Source organism: Trachypithecus francoisi, unplaced genomic scaffold (genome assembly GCF_009764315.1).
Source record: "Trachypithecus francoisi isolate TF-2019V2 unplaced genomic scaffold, Tfra_2.0 Lachesis_group14, whole genome shotgun sequence".
NCBI classification, from domain to species: domain Eukaryota; kingdom Metazoa; phylum Chordata; class Mammalia; order Primates; family Cercopithecidae; genus Trachypithecus; species Trachypithecus francoisi.
The window spans coordinates 62278617-62300153 of record NW_022681459.1 but is presented as its reverse complement, the minus strand read 5'-3'; the positions used below and the strand labels follow the sequence as shown (position 1 = coordinate 62300153).

The following is a 21537-nucleotide window of genomic DNA, read 5'->3' as shown; positions in this document are numbered from 1 at the left end:
ATCTGAGTTTGAGTCTGTTTAAGAGATTCGCATTAAAATCTTTGTATTGGCCAGACCAGTGGATCATACCTGTGATTCCAGAGCTTTAGGAGGCTGAGGCAGGAGGATCACTTGAGGCCAGGAGTTCAAGACCAACCTGGGTAACATAGCAAGACCCCCCCACCTCCACATACAAAAAAATAAAAGTAGTCAGGTGTGGTGGCATGCACCTGTAGTCCTAGCTACTTGGAAGGCTGAGGGGCAGAAGGATTGCTTGAGCCCAGGAGTTCGAAGCTTCAGTGAGCCATGATTGCATTGATTGCAACAGAATAAGACCCTGTGCCTAATAAAAATAAATAAATTTTAATTTATATCTATATGAGTTGGTTAGCACTATTATATGTAAGAACCAATAAAACTACTACTTAGTCTTTGAAAAATTCATAAACAAAAAATTATTATTTTACTAGTAAACTTTAAAGTAGAAAGCATAATTATATAATGGAGGATGTAGTAACTGACAGCCAATAACCTGAAATCTCAACTGGCTTTATCCTTTATTACCCAGTCTAAACAATATTGCAGTCTTCTTAATGTTTTTTATATCTTTATAATATAAAAATATATAATATATACTACAAAAAGGACAAGATCCCCCATCTCTTTTGTGCAATCAGTACACAGCCCTTTTTAAAAGGGCACACATACACCCGTGTGTATGTGGGGGTGTGTGTATATACCAATATACATAATAACCAATTATTTTTCATATAATCTCTTAATAAGTAATCTACATGTCTAACAGAAAGCACTTACTTCATGCTAGTTCCTTCTAATTTGGTCTGTACCAAAATTGCTCAGAACTTATGGTAATATATTCAACGAAGGACTCAGAACCCACGGTGATGAATTATCTACTGGCCCTTTAATAAAAGGGGTACTTTCCCAACTAAAAAGTATGTGTATGGCATGTACATTTTAGTATCACTGATGAAGACTGAAAGGAGGGAACCAAAAAAGGAGACAGAAAGCAGAGAAAAGTAAAATAATGCTTCAAAAGAGGTTTTTTGTTTTGTTTTTGTTTTTGGTAGACTCACCCCATGTGGTTGTCTTGAGGATTTTATCATCCATCTGAATGCTGGGTTGTGGTGGTTTCTGGTAGGCCTTATTGATGACAGTCTCCTTTGCTGGGTCAAATATTTTGAATGAGGGAGAGAGATAGAGTGTTTCTACAGAGTCCTGGTTATGGAAAGTAGAATCTGACTTGGATATCCTTAAGTTGGGGCTGATAAACTCCTCTTTACTTGACGACCAACATGTTGGTAAAATTGTCAATGTTTTAAGAGCTTCTGCAGCTGATTGCTTTTCTAAAGGTGTTTCCAAGAGGTTTTCTGTTACAGTATTTGTAAGGGTACCATCTGATCTCTTGTCCAAATTCACATCTGTCTGCCCAGATGGACTATTTTCTGAGACAGTAGGCACAGCATCTATAAAATAACAAATAAGAACTGTAATGAAAAAATAAAACTAAAAATACTCTATTTCAAATCTGTTGCAATTTTAATAAATAGGATTTCTTAATGTCATAACAGAATTCTTTCCTATTTAGCCCTTCTGCTTTCTTACTATGCTTCTATATTCTGCCTATTTAAAGTACACCCAAGCTATAATTGACGCCTTAGTCATTTTGGTAGCTGCCTTCTCCCTCTCTCCTCAGTGAAGCACAAAGCAAGGAAAGCTTCAAATAACTTGTCTTTAAATATTTCTCCCTTCACCCACTTATCTGTCGCTGAAACCACCATATTTTTAGTACTTTCCAACTTTCATCTTTTTTACAAGATAAACTAGGGAAAATATGCCACATCATACTGGTCTATCCTTACAGAACCCTCAGCTACCAAAAAAAAAAGCTTTCTCCCCCAAAATAAAGAATGTATTCTTCCACACAGTTTCTATACACAAGGCACATTAAAGAAACTCAACACTTTAGGTAGAAGCTTAATTTTAATAAATGCTTTGTCTATATGGAAGAAAGGAAACAATCTTTCAGAGATGTTCTGACAATTGGTAAAATGCAACTTCCACTGGGTCGGAGATCTTTGTCCATTCTAGTGGTTAATATCACCGAAGTACCTAGAATAGTCCCTAGAATATAACAGACAATATTTATTACAAATAGAAGACAACGAAGGAATTCTAAGAAATGGAAACTTCAGGTGGGCCTGGTCTAGGAATGTCTATTGAATCTATGCGTCATAGACCTGGTCCAAGTTTCTAGATGCAAATTGCTAGGAACACTCTCAGCGCCAGGGCTTGCTCTGCAACAGCTCCATCTGAACGGGGACATGAAAAGAAAGACCGTGATTTTTATGAGGTTGTGTTCATGAAGTGAGAAGCGTAATGAGGTAGAAGAGGGCCAAAGGAAGAGGTTATCTTCTGAAGCTCCCAAAGGGACATAAAAATTGTGTGATTCACTATCGAGTGATTATACATCACGATGTATGTCATAAAATACTTCAGAATGCACATTTATATGCTATCCTCATCACTTTTGGGCTCTGCGTTATTAAAGAAAAGAAACTTTTCTTTGTCTCTAAAAACCTTCCTTTTCATTTTCATCTGCAGTTGGAGGTTAGCCTTAGCAAAAAAGCTGCTGGTATGTACCACAGAATTAGACAGTTCAAGAAATTTATATTGCTATCTTCACCAGAAATTCCATTTTTCCTCCATCCTCTCATCTTTTAAAATTCAATTCAAATATCACTTTCTCTTTAAAGCTTGCCCTGACCCTTTTCTTTCCTCACCCTATCCTATTATTGCCTATCTTCACATGTCCCGTTTGAAGCTCTGTGAGTAATTATAACAATTCATATCTCATTTATTACAAGTCTTGTCCCCTACTTGACAAAAGTCTCCTTGAGGAGACCTTACAAGGAGTCATCTTCGTGTCCCAGCACCTAACAGTGCCATTCCCAGAGGACAGTTTCAATGAATGCTCACTGGGTGCAAGGGAAACTGAAGCACAAAGATGAAAGAAAAAGTAACGCTTTCATTTTTCTAAACTGAATATAGTTTAACTGCTTAATAATGATGAAAGGAAACAGGTAGATGAAAAGAACCTCTCCTAAAATATTCCTAATTTGCATATGACTGAAATATATTTAGAAGATTGAAAGTCTGTTAAAAATACTAATATAAGCCAGGCACAGTGCCTGTAGTCCCAGCTACTGGGAGGCTGAGGTGGGAAAATCACTTGAGCCCAGCAGTTCGAGATCAGCCTGGGCAACATCGTGAGACCCCATTTCTATGGAAAAAAAAAAAAAAAACCTCAAACTAATATATTCCTAGTAGAATACTAGATTACTAGATTTATGGTATTTCAAAGTGACTTTGCTTATCACCACATTTATATCAAAGCATTCATTAAAAGTGAATTTTAGTTAAATATTTTTCCACTGACTTTCATTTTACATCTGAGAAAAACAGGACAAAAATGTTTTGCTCTATATGTAACAAGAACATCTTAAAATTTAGCAATATTAAACTAGGACATTTCAGAATGACTAGATCTTTCTGATGAAAATATTCACAACACTTAATCTAAATCTCAAAATTGGGATGCATAAAGTTGTCTGTATGGCTGCCATTTTAAGGTTTAGAAAAAAGTTTAAAATGAAACAAATGAACAAATCCTTAAAATTCAATGAAGCAAACCAGACAGAAGTCATTCCATTTCTATCAACCCCCTTTCCCAATAGCTGAGGAAGAACAGGCTGCAATCTTTTGGTTGCTTGGTCTTTTGCTAAAGTTGCTAACTTTTTAAATGAATCAAATACTCTGACCTAGAAGAAGCCAAATGAAAAATAATGATTTGAAATGCATAGTACATTATTTCAAAGAGAAAAATGTTTACTTACACAGAAAGCTAAAGAGTCTTGAAGATTCTAGAAAGCAAGTTGTACCAGGTTTCTCTTCCATCAGCCTTTGTCCACCTCTGCTGTCTATGCAATGCGTCAAATTATTCCTCTCCAATTGAATTACTACTTTAGAGTTTATATTTGAAAATCCTTCAAAAACTGCCTCTTGTGTCAGTGAGAAAGTACAAATTCCTTGGGTTTCAAAGGCCCTCCATTGCTTACTTTCTATTGCTACTCAACAGGAAACAAACCCTCAGTCAGACCATTCTCCCTGTCACTCCATATGCCATGAGCATTTAGGTCCATTTAGCTTCATTCTCCATGTTAACGCAGGGCTCTTGACCATCACCACTGATTCCCCACCCTGCACTCCAACACTGGAATACCCTCCTCTTCTCTGCCTATTTAAATCCTTTTAAACCTTACTATTCCTTAAATACTACTTCTAGAAGCTATTTCCAATCATGCCTACCACTCTATCTTAATCCTTCCCTTCTCTGAGGTAATATTTCTATAAACTCATTTTTCACTTTATTATACGCTATTTAGTGCCTATCACATATCATATTAAGTTCCTGCATTTTGACTTTATAACCTGCATCATGCTTTTGCATATAGGAGGTGTCAAATGTTTGTTAACTTTAACTATGTCTTAATTTATAAATTATTTAATATCAACTTTATATGTTGATTTTGTGTATAACAATGTATACTGTATTTGAAGCCTAAAAATAGGAATGGTCCATCAAGAAATAATTGTTAGTACCCACTGTTTACACTGGACTGTATTAGACGCAGGACATATGCATAAGTGGAAGTCACAATTCCTATCGTCAATGAACGAATATCAATGAACAATGAATTCCTATTGTCAATGAACAAAGTATGGATTATGTATATATAGATAGAGACATATACACATACAAACTTGTGTAAATGTACACACAGGTATATGTATGATAAACACATAAAAATAACTAATAAGTTACCAGTTCAATTTCACAGTGTCTAAAAAATTGTAGCTTTCTAATAAATGAATGAACAGGAATATACTTGCTCAACAGCAGTTTGAACGTGTTTTAATTTGGATACCCCAAAAGGCAGACTTGGATGCAAGTAATTTGGCCAGTGATCTGAAGAAGCACAAACAAGGGACCGGGAAAGTTAAAACAAAGAAGGGACAAAAGTCAATAAAGAGTATATTAACAAGCAAGTTACTGTTGTGGGAAAATGAGGGCCACTCCTGTTGGGTTGCCTCAGAACTGTTCTCCCAGGGATGAGAAGGTGGAATATTTTTTCAATAACTCTTACTATCACTGGTTGAGGGTTGACTCTGGGCATTAAATCCCTGCAACTTGCAGGCTGCCCTGCACTTAGGATGAACAAGTCTAAGGGCTCTGGAGAAAGCTCCTGGGTACTTTCAGTGTAAATGGGAACTGGTCACCAAGTCTGCAGCAGTACTCAGAGGAAGGCCAAGAGCATATGGGGTGGGGCATCAATAGTACTAGCTACAAGATATAATCACTCTCCCCTCCTTTCTCAAAACCCACTGAAATGACAGAAGTGGAATAAAAAGGCATCAACCAGAGGGGAAATAGAACAGAAGAGAAGAGAGGACAACAAAAGATAAGAAATGTCAACAAATTTTGTGAGAAGGAAAAGTTTGTGGAGGATTAGAAGCAGCAAAACCTAAATGCCTGTAGAGGGGAAAGCCAATCTGATGGAAACCAGTTCTCACAACATAACTCCAGAAAGTTTTAGAAATTGGGGACTGGGTATCTTAGAGGTCTGAGAACTTTGTAGCTTTGTTTTGGGGAAAGCATCTTCATTCAAAGATAGTTGTATCTTGTTAGGTAGAAAAAGAGGGTTGTTTTTGTTGCTTGGAAATTTAAATATGTGTAGAATGTGTATGATGCTGAGTGGGCAATGGATGGGCTGTGCAGCTACTGAGCTGCTGTGTCAGCTTCATACTCACACCCTTCTATACTCTTGCTTTGTGATACTGGAGCTGGGACACCACATACCATGTTCATACTTTGCCAGTTAGCTTTTTGTTAGGTGCTGCCAACAAGAGGTGCTAGAGGTAGATGGGAAGGTTAGAGTAGGAAGAGAGGACTTGCTCCTTCCTGTTTGTCCCCCGTTCCTGACTGCAACACCCTTGCAACGCTTCTCCACTCCATCATTGGGGAAGATGGAAAGAATGCGTTCTTGCCAGTTTGCGTTTTTCCAACACTTGTAGAAGGAGCCTTATCATACTCTCTTAACATTAGCACCCGCCAACCAGCACCTCCTCCTAAGAGGCCTGGGTCAGCACCCCACAGAGCCCCTTCTCCAAGCTTCTAAATTTGAATAACTCCTCCAGCGTTAGGGCGGGTGACTTATCCCTGCAGTTGCTACCTTCATGATATCCTGGTACAGGCTGAGTGTCCCTTATTGGAATTACGGACCAGAAGTGTTTTAGATTTTGGACTTTTTCAAACTTTGGAATATCTGCATTATACTACCAGCTGACCATACCTAATCTGAAAATTCAAAATCTGAAATGCTCCAACTAGCATTTCTTTGAGCATGACGTTTGAGCATTATGTGCTAAAAAAATTTTGGATTTTGGATTTTCCGATTAGATGTGCTTAACCTATACTCTTTGTCTGCCCTTTCTGTTTTTAATACTTAATATTTTTGTATTAAATTCTCTCTATTGTATCATATTTTTGTGATAATGGCAGAGTAGTTTCAAGTGGACCAACTCTCCTATAGATAACAGCCAGAAAATTAAAAAATATACAGAAACCAATAACCTGAAGGCATAGGAGGGGGACCAAAAGTAGGCAGAAACTAGAGAGGGAGAAGAGTTAGAAGGCAGAGAACGCTGGGGAAGTTTGCTGTTTTTCCAACTTGCTACCCTGAATCCAGCCAGCTCTACAGTGATTGACTAAAAGTGGGCTAAAACCATAGTCTTAACTGGCTTATAAGAACCAGAAAACAAGATTTGGAGCTACCACAGCACTAGAAAGGGGAGAAATCTGGTAAAAACAAAACAAAACAAAACTACAGAGAAAACCATACCTGCTATCATTATAGTCAAACTGCTGATAATCAAACATAAAAATGAAAATCTCGAAAGTACCCAGAGAAAGATGACCCATTCTATATAAGGGAAGAATGAGATCAATGATGACTGATTTCTCATCAGAAACAACAGAGGCTAGAAGATAGCAGAATGACATCATTTTTTTAATGCTTAAAAAAAAAAAAAACTGTCAATGCAGAATTCTATATCCAGCAACAATATTCTTTAAAATTGAAGGCAAAAATCAAAACATTGTAAGATAAACAAAAACTAAGAGAATGAATTGCCAGTAGAAAAAACTTGATAACAAGAATTGCTGATGGAAGTACTTTGGGTTGAAGACAAAGTATACCAAATGGAAAGTTGGATCTTTGGGAAGAAATAAAGAGTTCTAAAAATGGAAAATATATAGGTGAATGTAAAAGACTGTTTTTACTCTCATTTAAAAAAATATATATGTAACTCTTTAAAAAAAAGTAACAATTTGTGTGGGGTGTTATAACAAATGTAAATATAATTTAAATGAGTATAGCAGCAGTCCCCAAGCTTTTTGGCACCAGGGACTGCTTTTGTGGAAGACAATTTTTCCACAGAACGGGTGTGGGGGGGATGGTTTGGGGATGAAACTGTTTTACCTCAGATCATGTGGCATTAGATTCTCATAAGGAGTGTGCAACCTAGAGCCCTCGCTTTACAGTTCACAATAGGGTGCTCCTATGAGAATCTAATGCCGCTGCTGATCTGACAGGAGGCAGAGCTCAGGTGGCAATGCTAACTCACTTGCTTCTCACCTCCTGCTGTGTGGCCCAGTTCCTAACAGGTCACAGACTGCTACCAGTCCATGGGCCGGGGCTGGGGACCCCTGGACTATAGCATAAATGATGAGATGGTAAATAGACCTATATGGTTGCAATACTCTTATATTTTATATGCAATGGTGACATGATATTAACTCTAAATAGACTGTGAATACCTAAAGGTGTATAATTTAATCCCTTGATATAACTACCAAGGCTAATAGGTTAAGTGGAATTCTAAACATTATTGACTTAGCTCAAAAGAAGGAAGGTAGGTAGGAACAGAGGAACAAAACACCAATGAAACAAGGAGAAAGTAATAGAAAAATAGTAGTTGTAAAGTCAACCATTTCAATAACCACAGTAAATGCAATTAACAGGCACACATTTTCAGACTGGATAAAAAAGATCTAATTATATACTGTATACAAGAGATACCCTATAAAGACAACATTGCAAATGGGTTGAAAGTAAATGCTTTATAAAGATATACATGGAAGAAAGCTGAGTGGCTATATTCATATTAGATAAAATACACTTTAAGACCAGGGGTATTCGTAGAGATAAAAAGGGATATTTCATAATGACAAAAGGGCCAATCATCTGCCAGATACAAACATAAATGTATATATGCCTTAGAACAGTGCTTTGAAATACATGAAGCAAAATCTGACGGAATTAAAGAACTAGCTAGGTGCAGTGACTCATGCCTGTAATCCCAGCATTTTGGGAGGCCAAAGCAGGTGGATCGCTTGAGCCCAGGAATTTGAGAACAGTCTGGGCAACATAGTGAGACCTTGCCTCAAAAACAAAACAACAACAACAACAACAACAACAACAACAAAAAAAACCTCGAGAATTAAAGAAAGAACTAGCCAAATCCAACTAAGTCGTATTTAGAGAGTTTAACAGCCTTCACTCAGTGATGGATAAAACAAGTAGACAAAATATCAGCGGGATTTAGAAGACTTAACATCAACTACCTCGACCTAATAGACATTCTCCTATGGCAGAAAACACATTTTCTTTGCAAGTGTGCAAGTACCCATGGTCTATTCACTGAGATGGTCCATGTGCTGGACTAAATCTCAATAAGCTTTAAAAGCCCAAAGCCTTCTATTAGGTTCTCTGGGCACAATGGAATTGAATGTAGAAATAACAATGTACTTAGCAGAAACTCCTAAATATTTGGAAATTTAGAAAACATACTTCAAATACCCATGAGTCAAAGAAGAAATGTATACATTTTAAGCATGTACAGTTTATTGAATGGTAATCATACCTCAGTAAAGCTGCTAACCTCATAGCTGGTGTATTTTTTGGTCTCCTGACCAGATTCTGACATATATAATGCTTTAGGAAAATTATTGCTGTATCTTTAATTGCAGTTCTCTGGGGTTGGGAGATAATAGAAATAAGAAAACCAGGAGACCAGTGAAATAATTCAGATTGTAAGGTTAATTTAATACCAAAATAATACCAAAATAAGCAACTACAAATTCAGGCATTGTGTTAGGTTTAGAGGTATAAAGATGTGTGAGAGATTCAAACAAGTGATATCTGAACCAAGCTGAAAGCATGAGGAAAAAGTCAAGCAAGAGAAGAAGGACACAAAGATGTCCAAGTAAAGGGAACAATTTCAGCAAAGAAATGAAGGCTGTACACAACGTGCTGTGTGGTAGTGGCCGGGCAGGTACAAAGCATTCAGCATTATGAGTGCACAGTGCACACAGAGAGCAGAGGAGCTCAATCTGGAGACATAGACGGAACCAGGGCTGGCAGACGTTTTGACAGACAGGATTGATGAGAAAGAATGAAATTGAAATCTTAAGACAATTTCTTTGAAACTCATTCCTCTTCAGATGCCTCCAACGAACTTTGCTGGCTCTCCTCCTATCTGTCTAGGCAATCTTCTCAACATTCTTCCTGGCCCTGTTTCCTGTGAAATGTAAACACTGTCTGTCCTTGACTTTCCTCTTCTGCCTTTACAATCTCTCAGGGTGATGTCATTTATTATTATACTTACACTAGATCTAGACGGTCACCTGTGGACAAGTAATTCACACATTTTAATCCTGAACCCTGACCTCTGCTGATTTTTAGCCCTAAATATCTACCTATTTATCTGTTCAGGGAAGTCTTATCATCCTCCAGCCTCCTCATCCTTGGTGTTTGCTTTACCTCTGTTAATATGACCAGCAACTTCCCAGTCACTCAGGTTATTTTGGAACTATGGTTGTTACCACAGCCTCTAAGAGGTCTCTCCAGCTTGCCCCCTCAGGCCACTCTACACAGCCCAGAGTGACCTTTCTAAAATGAAAATCAGATGTTATTTCTCCCCAATACTTCTTCAAATTATTTAACATTGGTTACAAGGCTCTGCATAAATTAGTCCCTATTTACCTCTCTTGCCTCATCTTGTGCTACTATTCTAAAGCTGTATGATCCAGCTATACTTCTTTCAGTCTTCAAATTCTATGCTCCCCTTCAGCACTAAGCCTTCACGTGTGCTGATCTTTTTGCCTGAAATGTTCCTTGTCTCTTTATATCGAACTGATTTTCAGCTTCCAGATTCATGTCCCTTAAAAAAACATACATTTCCATGCCTCTGTGTTTTTGCTCATGCTGTTCCCTCAGCCTAGAATATCCTCTTCTTCACCCTTCTTTTCCATCAAAAATGATTTCATTCTTCAAGGCTTCATGCAAACACTACCTCCTTAGTGAAATCTTCTATCCTTCAAGTTAAAATGAATCCATTTTCTCTGCTATTACATAGTACAGTGTGAATACTCACATTTTCCATTGATTTCATTATTTCAAATATTCATTTGTCAAATATTTATTGAGTACAAGGATGTCTTAGACACTATTATAAGCTCTGGAAATACAGGGGTAAACAAAGTTATTATTTATAACTTCTTATATGTTTATAGAGCCATCACCTATAGGGTACTGCAAACCCCTCAGGTCACAGATCCTATTCAACTTGTTCAACCCACAGGCAACTAGCAGAGTATACCTGTAGTCACTTGATAAGTGTGTGTTCAATGAATCATAAGCTGGATGATTTGGTCATTAAAAGAGATTCAACTATAGAGAAAGGAGAGGTCTGTAGTTAGTCCCTTTGATCCCAGAGATCAAGTGACTTGCTCAGGATCACACAATGATTAAAGAGCAGAACTAGAACTAGAAGCCCAGATTCCCAAATCCCAAATCAATGTTATTTACTAGGGGAATAAAAGAAGGAATAGAGAAGTATGGGAGAACCAGCTGCACCAGGTTTTTTCTTTACTAACAATTCTAACAGCTTGATATGTACGTGTTCATAATCATAAAGCGACTCAATTTCCCCTTGGGCTCACCCCATTTGTCCCTGGTGCTGGAGGTGCAGGACCATGGGAATGGAAATGGAGTTGAGTCAGCACACAGCTGGCCTGTGTATCTGTGCTGCTTGCCTTCTCCCAGGAAGACAGCTTTGGGTAGATGCTTTCTTGAATATATATAATGCAGCATTTGTGGAAACTTTTCTGAAGTCCACAAGAACTTGAGGAGATTTGATGGAGAACTGCAATGAATACTGTCTTTTTTTTTCTTTTTAAGGGGTTGGGGGCAGGGTCTCATTCTGTTACCCAGGCTGGAGTGCAGTGGTGTGATCATGGCTTACTACAGCCTGGCCAGGCTCCCACCTCAGCCTCCCAAGTAGCTGAGGACCACAGGCACATGCCACCACATCTGTTTAATTTTTTTTTAATTAGTTGTAGAGACGAGGTCTTGCTATGTTGCCCAGGTAGTCTTGAACTCCTGGGCTCAAGTGATCTACCCGCCTCAGCCTTCAAAAGTGCTGGGATTACCGGCATGAGCCACCACACCCAGCTGAATACTGTCTTTGTATGTTTGAACACAAACGTGTAAATGTATACTCTGTAAACACTAAACCGATTGTTTCATGAGGTCTTTCCAACATTTGCTGGGAGAGAATTTCTCTGAATTCCACTGAAAAGACAGAAGAGTACAGGTGAATTAATGTGGTTGGCTTGCTTTATCTGGCTTCTCATTTTCTTTCCATTTGAACCTGAATGTCAAAGAGCTTTGTTCTTGAGGATCTATCCAGCTGACTCCTAGACAGGAAGCCCAGTATTGAATTACGAGACTATACCCAGTATTCTTTATCATACAGTGCTTTTATACCTGCCAATATACCTGACTGATGCAAAATGGGACTTTGACACATGAGTCTCATTAAAGCTGGCTTGATTATTCTTGACAGTTATCTTTTAGGTATCCTTTAGTTTATTCCCTATGTAAGACATCAGGCTGCAAATTTAAATACAGACTGTCATGAAAATGACTGAAGTAGGAAAAAACAACAAAACACCTCCATGCTTTGAGCCGAAGGACAAAAGAGAATAGCTAAGCTGTTAAAGTAACTAAGAATACTTTTGCCAGTTTGCAGATGACGATGAAATCTGTTGAAAGAGAACTTCAGATATGCTTCTGAGTTAAGAGATTTTGTGTGCAGATAGGAACATTCCACCCTGCTACCTCTTTTTCATTTTGCAATAATCCCATTGCATTGTTTCAGGTGTTACAATCAGTGTATATTATTTTGTATTCATTACTGTGAATCTAGTAGTGGGGTTATATTCCAACAGAGTTATTGCTATGATCTTGCCCTTGTTCTGATACATACTATCCAATTACAGCTACAAAGCAGAGAGCTGGCAAGCAGGACAAAAGATGGATGCCAAAATATGTCTTTCTGTAGTTTAAAAATGTGTAACTGAAGGAGCTTCTACTTTAGTAATTAAGTCAACAGAGGAAATAGGACCTGAAGGTAATAATAAGGCCATTTTGCTAAGAGGCCACAGTTATAAATTATTAATATAGAGGAGTGATTTAAATTGCTTATTAAATTTATTGGTTTAAAAGACAAACCACTAAGTTAAAATGAATATTGAATGTGCAACTTAAATAACATGCTTGACATGAAAATTTTAATATATTTTTTCTTACAGTACATGCATAAAACCTAAATAATCATAAGAAGTTAGAATAGCTATAATCTCCCTATGATTGTGTGTATGTGTGTGTACACAGTTGTAGGTCCTGAGAATTTTATATATCATTACATATAATTGTAGTGTATATTATACTTAAGTATTAAGAAAACATAGTTTTAAAACACAGTCATGAAATATGGCAAGCATCATTTACTACCACTTCAATATAAACTTGAAATAATGGCTTAATTTCTCATGGACAAATACAGATCTGGACATATGTAAAGGTGCTTTTTTTTCATGTAACTTGCTGCTTCTATAAAGGTGCTTTTTAAAAAAATTAAGTGGTCAGCTAAAGACTTTCATGCCATTAAAATCGATTATAATGAATGGATTATAAAACAGGTAGAGGGTGCTCATTAAATTTTAAACCATAGTTAAGGTTCCACCAATTACAAAAACCATAATTTCTCTCAATAGATTATAGTTATAAAAATGAAAGCTGAAAATGTCTTTGTGAAGCTGGTGATCTTTACCTATTGCGACGTTTCCTGTGTTTCTGCTAGCGAGAGTTTCAACGGAGCCTGGTCTCTGGCATGTGGATGGTTTCCCTGCTCTATAAAGCATGCCAGACTGCACAAGATGAGCAGGTGCCTGAGGGCACAAGAGTATATGGCCATCAGGCCAATCCTTAAAATGACAATAAAACCCTACAGGTGATTATAGAAGAGTAAAAATTTAAGCTAAATTGGGTCAGAGGTTTAATTCTGACGTGAATTAAATATATGAGATGCTTGAAAAGGTGCCTGGCACACAGCAAACTCTATTTAGTCATGGTTATTGGTATCATGAAACAGTCTGAAGAAGTGGGATTACAGGAAGTTCCTGCCATGGCCCTAACTGGAAGTGGATGGGAATGTCAACAAACCAGGTGCTCTCCCTTTCCCATTGGTACTCCTGTATTTATGATCTGCAAGCACAATGCATTCTCTTGAACCTGCCAATTCTCGGAAGGGGGGTATTGAGATCAAGAGAACTGGTATACTATGTAAATATGACAGTGATATGAAGAACTACAACTCTCAGACATATTCCCTATTAGATATACAGGCCACTAATACACTTTTAAACTTCGACACAGAGTAAAAATCACGTCTGTCTGCAACACTGAAACAAGCCTTTAAATATCACTTAGATCATAAATTCAGATGAAGTATTATTTCTTGTGAAACATAAATGTTCCATTATTCAAAATAAGCAAAAAAGACACCTATTAAAACTTTAAACATTACAGTATACCAGAGAACATGCCCCTTTTGAAACATCTTACTGAATACCTAAGATGGCAAATACCATTTCTCTTCTTCTAGACAGAGGCAGTTGTATGGTCCTTGTTCTTAAAGTTCTTTGCTTATATTTTTTATAATATGACTTATAGGACTATACTATAATTTATCTACTAATGTTCCTGTTATTCTTTTTATTCCCATGCCTTCCACATATCTTCATTCATGCAACAAATATTTTTGAGGACAGATCATGTACTACAAACGTGCCCAAGAATACAAAAGCCAGAATAATTAGGCCAGTGAAGCCTTTAAACCTTAAAATTATTAAGCACAGAAGATAAAACAACTACAGATATACTTCATGTGGTTAGAGAAATAAAGTATTTCTGAAAGATGTGCAAGGTGTAAGAGATTTTAAAAGCAGGCCAGGTGTGGTGGCTTATGCCTGTAATCCTAACACTTTGGGAGGCTGAGGCAGGTGGATCATGAGGTCAGGAGTTCAAGACCAGCCTGGTCAACATGGTGAAACCCCGTCTCTACCAAAAATACAAAAATTGGCCAGGCATGGTGGCGCATACCTGTAATCCCAGCTACTCAGGAAGCTGAGTCAGGAGAATTGCTTGAACCCAGGAGGCGGAGGTTGCAGTGAGCCAAGATCATGCCACTGCACTCCAGCCTGGGTGACAGAGCAAGACTGTCTCGAAAAGAAACCAAAACCAAAACCAAAAAAACAAAACCAAGCAGATTTAACAAAGATCCAAATAGAACTTCTAAAAATGAAAAATAACAACTGAAATTTTAAAATAAATTGGTGAACAAGAGCTGGGAGAATTCACTACCACCAGACCTGTCTTACAAGAAATGCTAAAGAGAGTTATTTAGTTTGAAAGAAAAAAGACAGTCACATGAAAGAAAAAAAAAAAAAAAGAAATTGGAAGGTATAAAACCCACTGGCAAAATTAAGTACATGGACAAGCCAGAATACTCTAATGCTGTAACTGTGTTGTGAAATCCACTTCTAACTCTAGTATGAATCCCCAAAGACAAATCTATCAAAGACAATAATAGCTATTGCTACCTGCTAAGAGATGGGTAATATAATATAAGTAAATTGACACAAACAAAAGTCAAAATGTGGAGGGGATAAAGTTAAAGCATAGAAGGTTTTTTTTTTTTTTTTCATTTTTTCTTTGTTTCTGTTATTTTCTTTGTGATCTAAAATAAGTTGTCATCTCTTTAAAATAACTTGTTATAAGATGGGTTGTTGTTTTTTTTTTTTTTTTTTGGTAAGCCTTGTGGTATAGATTCACTTAAAATGAAAAGCAATTAATTAATACATACTACCAGAGAAAATCACTTAACCACAAAGGAAGACAGAAAGAAGTTACAAAAGAACCAGAAAGCAAGCAACAAAACAGAACTAATAAGTCCTTACTTAACAATAATACTGTGGGGGCTGTGTGTGGTGGCTCAGGCCTGTAACTCCAGGACTTTGGGAGGCCAAGGCAGGTGGATCACTTGAAGTCACCCAGCCTGGCCAACATAGTGAAACCTTCTCTCTACTAAAAATACAAAAAAGATTAGCTGGGTGTCATGGCATGCACCTGTAGTCCCATCTATCCAGGAGGCTGAGGCAGGAGAATCACTTGAATCTGGGAGGCAGAGGCTGCAGAGAGCCAAGATCATACCACTGCAGTCCAGCCTGGGTGAAAGAGCAAGACTCATCTCAAAAAAAAAAAAAAAAAATACTGTGGACTCAATTCTCCAATGAAAAGGCACAGAGTAGCTGAATGGATAAAGAAATAAACCCAACTATATGTTGCCTACTGGAAACCTACTTCACCTGTAAAGACACACATAGACCAAAAGTGCAGGGGTATAAAAAGATATTCCATGTAACTGGAAACCAAAAAAGAGTAGGAGTAGCTATACTTATATCAGATAAAACAGACTACAAACCCAAGTCTGAAGAAGAGACAAAGACAGTCACTATACAATGATCAAAGGAGTCAATTCAGCAAGAGGATATAACAATTATAACACTGGAGCTCCCAAGTATAAAACGCAAATAAGCCGGGCACAGTGGCTCACGCCTGTAATCACAGCACTTTGGGAGGCTGCAGTGAGAGGATCGCTTGAGGCCAGGAGTTCAAGACCAGTCTGGTCAACATGGTGAAACCCTGTCTCAACTAAAAATACAAAAATTATCTAGGTGTGGTGGTGCATGCCTGTAAACCCAGCTACTCGGGAGGTTGAGGCACAAGAATCACTTAAACCTGGGAGGTAAAAGTTGCAATGGGCTGAGATTGTGCCACCGCACTCCAGCCTGGCAACAGAGAAAGACTCCGTCTCAAAAAAAGAACCAGTAACAAGATCAAAGCTGCAGTAAGAATCTCCCATCAAAGAAAAGCCCAGGACCTGATGGCTTCACTGCTGAGTTCCACCAAACATTTAAAAAAGAACTAATAGCAACTCTACTCAAACTCTTCAAAAAAACTGAAGAGGAGAGAATACTTCCCAATTCATTCTATGAGGCCAGCATTAGCCTGATACCAAAACCAGACAAGGACACAACAGAAAGGAAAACTACAGGCAAATATCACTAACGAATATAGATACAAAAATTCTTAACAAAATACTAACAAACCCAATTCAACAACACATTAAAAAGATCATTCACCATGATAAGTGAGGTTCATCTCAGTGATGTGAGGATGATTCAACATACACAAATCAATAAACATGATACATCACATCAACAGACCAAGAACAAAAACCATAAGATTATTTCAATCAATAGATGCAGAAAAAGTATTCAGTAACATTTAACATCCTTGGAACATACCTCAACATAATAAAGGCCATATATGACAAACCCACAGCTAACATGGTACTGAACAGGGAAAAATTGAAGGCCTTACCTATAAGATCTGGAAAAAGATAAGAATGACTGCTTTCACCACTTTTATTCAATATAGTATTGGAAGTCCTGGCCAGAGCAATTAGGCAACAGAAGAAATAAAGGGCATCCAAATTGGAATGAAAGAAGTCAAATTAGCCTTGTTTGCAGATGACATGCCCTTATACTTAGAAAAAAACAAATATTCCACAAAAAAATGTGTTAGAACTGATTAACAAATTTAGTAAAGCTGGAGGATGCAAAATAAACATACAAAATTCAGTAGCACTTATATATGCCAACAATGAATAATCTGAAAAAGAAATCATAAAAGCAATCCCATTTACAATAGCTACAAGAAATACAGCATACCTAGGAATAAATTTAACCGAAAAGTGAAAGATTTATACAAGAAAAAACCACAAAACACTGATGAAAGAAATTGAAGAGGACCTAAAAAATTGAAAAGATTTTCAATGCTCAATGACAATAGTAACAAAAGCAATTTATGGATTCAATGCAATCCCTATCAAAATACCAATGACATACTTCAGAGAAGTAGAAAAAACAATCCTAAAATTTATATGGAATTACAAGAGACCCTGAATAGCCAAAGAAGTCCTGAGAAAAAAAGAATAAAGTTGAAGCATCACACTACCTCACTTTAAAACTTACTACAAAACTAGATTAACCAAATCAGCGTGAATTAAAAAATAGGTGCACAGACCAATGGAACAGAATAGAGAACCCAGATAGAAATCCATACATTTACAGCCAACTCATCTGTGACTGTAAAAGGTGCCAAGAACACACAATGAAGAAAAGACAGTCTCTTCAATGAGTGGTGCTGGCCAAACTGGATAACTATAGGAAAAGAATGAAATGAGATCCCTATCTCTCATCACACACAAAAACCAAATGAAAATGGATTAACAACTTAAGTCTAAGACCTGAAACTATGAAACTACTGAGGAAAACACTGGAGAAACACTCTAGGACATGGGCCTGGGCAAAGATTTTTTTGTGTTAAGACCACAAAAGCTCAGGCAACCAAAGCAAATTTAAACAAATGGGATTACATCAAGCTAAAAAGCTTCTGCACAGCAAAGGAAACAGTCAACAAAGTGAAAAGGCAACCCACAGAATGGGACAAAATATTTGCAAACTACCCACCTGACAAGGGATTAATAATCAGATTATATTAGGAGCTCAAACAAGTCATTAGCAAAAATAGATATGATTAATAATGGGCAAAATATCTGAATAAACATTTCTCAAAAGAAGACATATAAATGGCCAACAGGTACATGAAAAAAATGCTCAACATCACTAAACACCTGAGAAATGTAAATCAAAACCTCAGTGAGATATCGTCTCACTCCAGTTAAGATGGCTTTTATCCAAAAGACGGGCAATAATGAATGCTGGTGAGAATGTGGAGAAAGGGTAACTCTCATATACTGTTGGTGGGAATGTAAAAACAGCACTGCCACTATGGAGAACAGTATGGAGGTTCCTCAACAAATTAAAAATAGATCTACCATAGATCCAGCAATTCTACTACTGAGTATATAAACAAAAGAAAGGAAATCAATACATCAAAAAGATATTTGCATGCCCATGTTTATTGCAGCACTATTCACAACAGCCAACATATAGAATCAACCTAAGTGCTCACCAATGATGAATGAATAAAGAAAATGTGTGCTCTCTCTCTCTCTCTCTCTATACACACACACACACACACACAAGAATATTCAGCCATAAAAGAGAATGAAATCTTGTCATTTGCAGCAACATGGATGGAACTGTAGGTCATTATTTTATATCAAATAAACCAGGCACAAAAACACAAATATCTCATGTTCTCATTCATATGTGGGAACTAAAAAATTGGATCCATGAAAATGGAGAGTAGAGTGGAAGTTACCAGGGGCTGGAAAGGGTGGAGGGGGGATGCAGGGAAGTTGATTACTGGGCACAAATATGTACAGTTGGATAGAATAAATAAGACCTCATGTTAGATAGATCAGTAGAGTGACCATAGTTTACAATAATCTATTGTATATTTCAAAATATCTAGAAGAGGAGAATTCAAATGGTTCTAGCATAAAAGACAAGTATTTGAGGTGATGGATATCCCAAGTACACTGATTTGATTTTTACAAATTATATAAATGTATCAACTTATCACATGTGCCTTGAAACTATATATATTTATTATATATCAATTAAAAAATAAAATAAAATGGTGGATTAAAACAGCAGATTAACCCCAGTTGAAGAGGAAATTGTGAACTGAAAGATAGGTGCGAAGAAATCATTCAAAAATACAGCACAGAGCTCAAAGAGATAGAAAATATGGAAGTTGGATTAAGAGAAATGCTGATGGAGTGAGGTCTCACATCACATCTAATCAGAGTTCCAGCCCTGTCAGCCACTCTGTGTTTGAAAGGTTCCCCGACATAGCCGGTGCCATCTCGTCTCTGTGATTTCACCCTGGCTGCTCTCTCATCTTGGGCTGCTCTTTTATTTCTTCCCCTTTTCTTATCTGGAAGTCAGCTTTGATCTGCTTTGATCTTCCTCCACGCCCTCTGAGCTCAGCTCTTCTAGGGTGTTGGAACAGAGGGTGGAGAGTAAAAGAGACAACTATCTCTCTTTCTCATCTGGCCATGGTTGTAGTCACCTTTGTGTCAGTTGTTGCTGCCTCTTTGGCTACTGTGGCCATCCATGCCATCTGTATAGCGGGTCCAAATGCTGGCCTTCTCATAGGTTAAATGTGAGAGTTCTTTAGGGTACCTTGGAAAGCCCCTTAACTTCCCAGTCCCCAAATGTGAGACATCCAAGCCTGGTTCAACTTGTTCAACTTCTTCTGACCCCCTCCCCAATTTTTAATCTTCACATCTAGCACCTTGGGACTGGGTGACTGACCAGTGATGGAGGAAATTCACAACATCATTTCATAGGACCTAAGTCATCTGGAGCCTCAGAAGTGCCCATAAATCCTTTAGCTCAGCCTTGGCTCTTTGATTTCTCTCAAAGACAATTCCACACCCTCTCTGCTCGTCTCAAGTACTTTTGTCAACTTGACCTTTCCCTCTTCACTTTTAGTAGACGACCATCTTTCCTATTCATCGAGAAAAGAGAGACTTTTAAAGTGATCCACTTCAGCTTCTGATCCTCCTGCCTATAAACTGAACCACGCCCACAGTATTCCCTCCCTTCAGACCTGAGGTTCAGAAACCTCCTTTCTATCCAGGTCTGTCCTGCCATCTGTCACAGAAACACCTACTCAAGTCCGTTCTACTCCCTGTCTTCAACTGTTTCTCATTAGCTTTCTCCCCCTAGCTCACAGAGGTGCTCAGTCTCTTCCATTTTATTTCTTCCCATCTTTATTAAGGTACATGATACAAATTATATATATTTACAGTATACAATGTGGTGTTTTGATCATACATTGTGAAGAGACTAAATCAAGCTAACAAATATCTACCACCTCAAATACTTATCACTTTTGGTGAACATTTAAGATCTACCCTCTTAGCAATTTTCAAGTGTTACAATACAGTTTTACTTTCACGTACAGAGTGGCTGATGTGGAATGGGGCAGGTATTCAGGAAGGAGGGCTGGAACTCTGATTAGATGTGATGTTAGACCTCATTCCATCAGCATTTCTCTTAATCTGACTTCCATATTTCCTCTTTGATCTCTGTGCTAAATTTTTGAATAATTTCTTTGCACCTATCTTTCAGTTCAGCTCTACAATGGATCTCCAGGATGCATTCATCCGATGTGAAACTTTATACCCTTTAACCAACATTTCTCCAATCCCCTCACCACCCAGCCCCTGGCAAGCACCACGCTACTCTGCTTCTGTGAGCTCGACTGTTTTAGGTTCCAAACACAAGTTAGATCATGCACTATTTGTCTTTCTGTGCCTGGCTTATTTCACTTAGCATAATGTCTTCCAGGTTTATTCATGTTGTCACAAATGATAGGATTTATTTTTATTTTTAAAAAAAGACTGAATAGTATTCCATTACACGTGTGCATGCACACACACACATGCATACCTCATTTTATTGTGTTTCACAGATATTATGGTTTTTCAAAAAATAAACTGAAGGTCTGCGGCAACCCTGAATCTAGCAAGTCTGTCAGTGCCATTTTTCCAACAGTTTGTCACGTCATGTCTCTGTGTCACATTTTGGTAATTCTCACATTTCAAACTTTTCCACTATTATAGTATCTGTTGTGGTGATGTGTGATCAGTGACCTTAGATTCCTTAGGTTTTTCTACGGTAACCATCTTGGGGTGCCATGACTCTCTCCCATATAAGACGGTGAACTTCATCGATAAATGCTGTGCGTGTTCTGATGTTTCCCCCGACCAGCCATCCCTCATCTCTCTCTCCCTCTCCTCCAGCCTCCCTATTCCCTGAGACACAACAGTATTGAAATTCAGCCAATGAATAATCCTACAATGGTCTCTAAGTATTCAAGTGAAAGGAAGAGTCATGTGTTTCTTAGGTTAAATTAAAAGAGAAAAACAATTAAGCTTAGTGAGGAAGGCATATTGAAGGCT

General features: G+C 37.7%; 1 protein-coding gene across 2 annotated transcripts in view; it reads right to left on the bottom strand.

Moving 5' to 3' along the window:
- ENTHD1 (ENTH domain containing 1) overlaps positions 1 to 21537 on the bottom strand; it is a 152084-nt gene that overhangs the window by 25859 nt on the left and 104688 nt on the right. For both annotated transcript variants that reach the window (XM_033233888.1, XM_033233889.1), the window contains exon 6: positions 1077 to 1466. In XM_033233888.1, coding sequence (XP_033089779.1) covers positions 1077 to 1466 — 390 coding nt within the window. The remainder of the gene's footprint in view (positions 1 to 1076; positions 1467 to 21537) is intronic.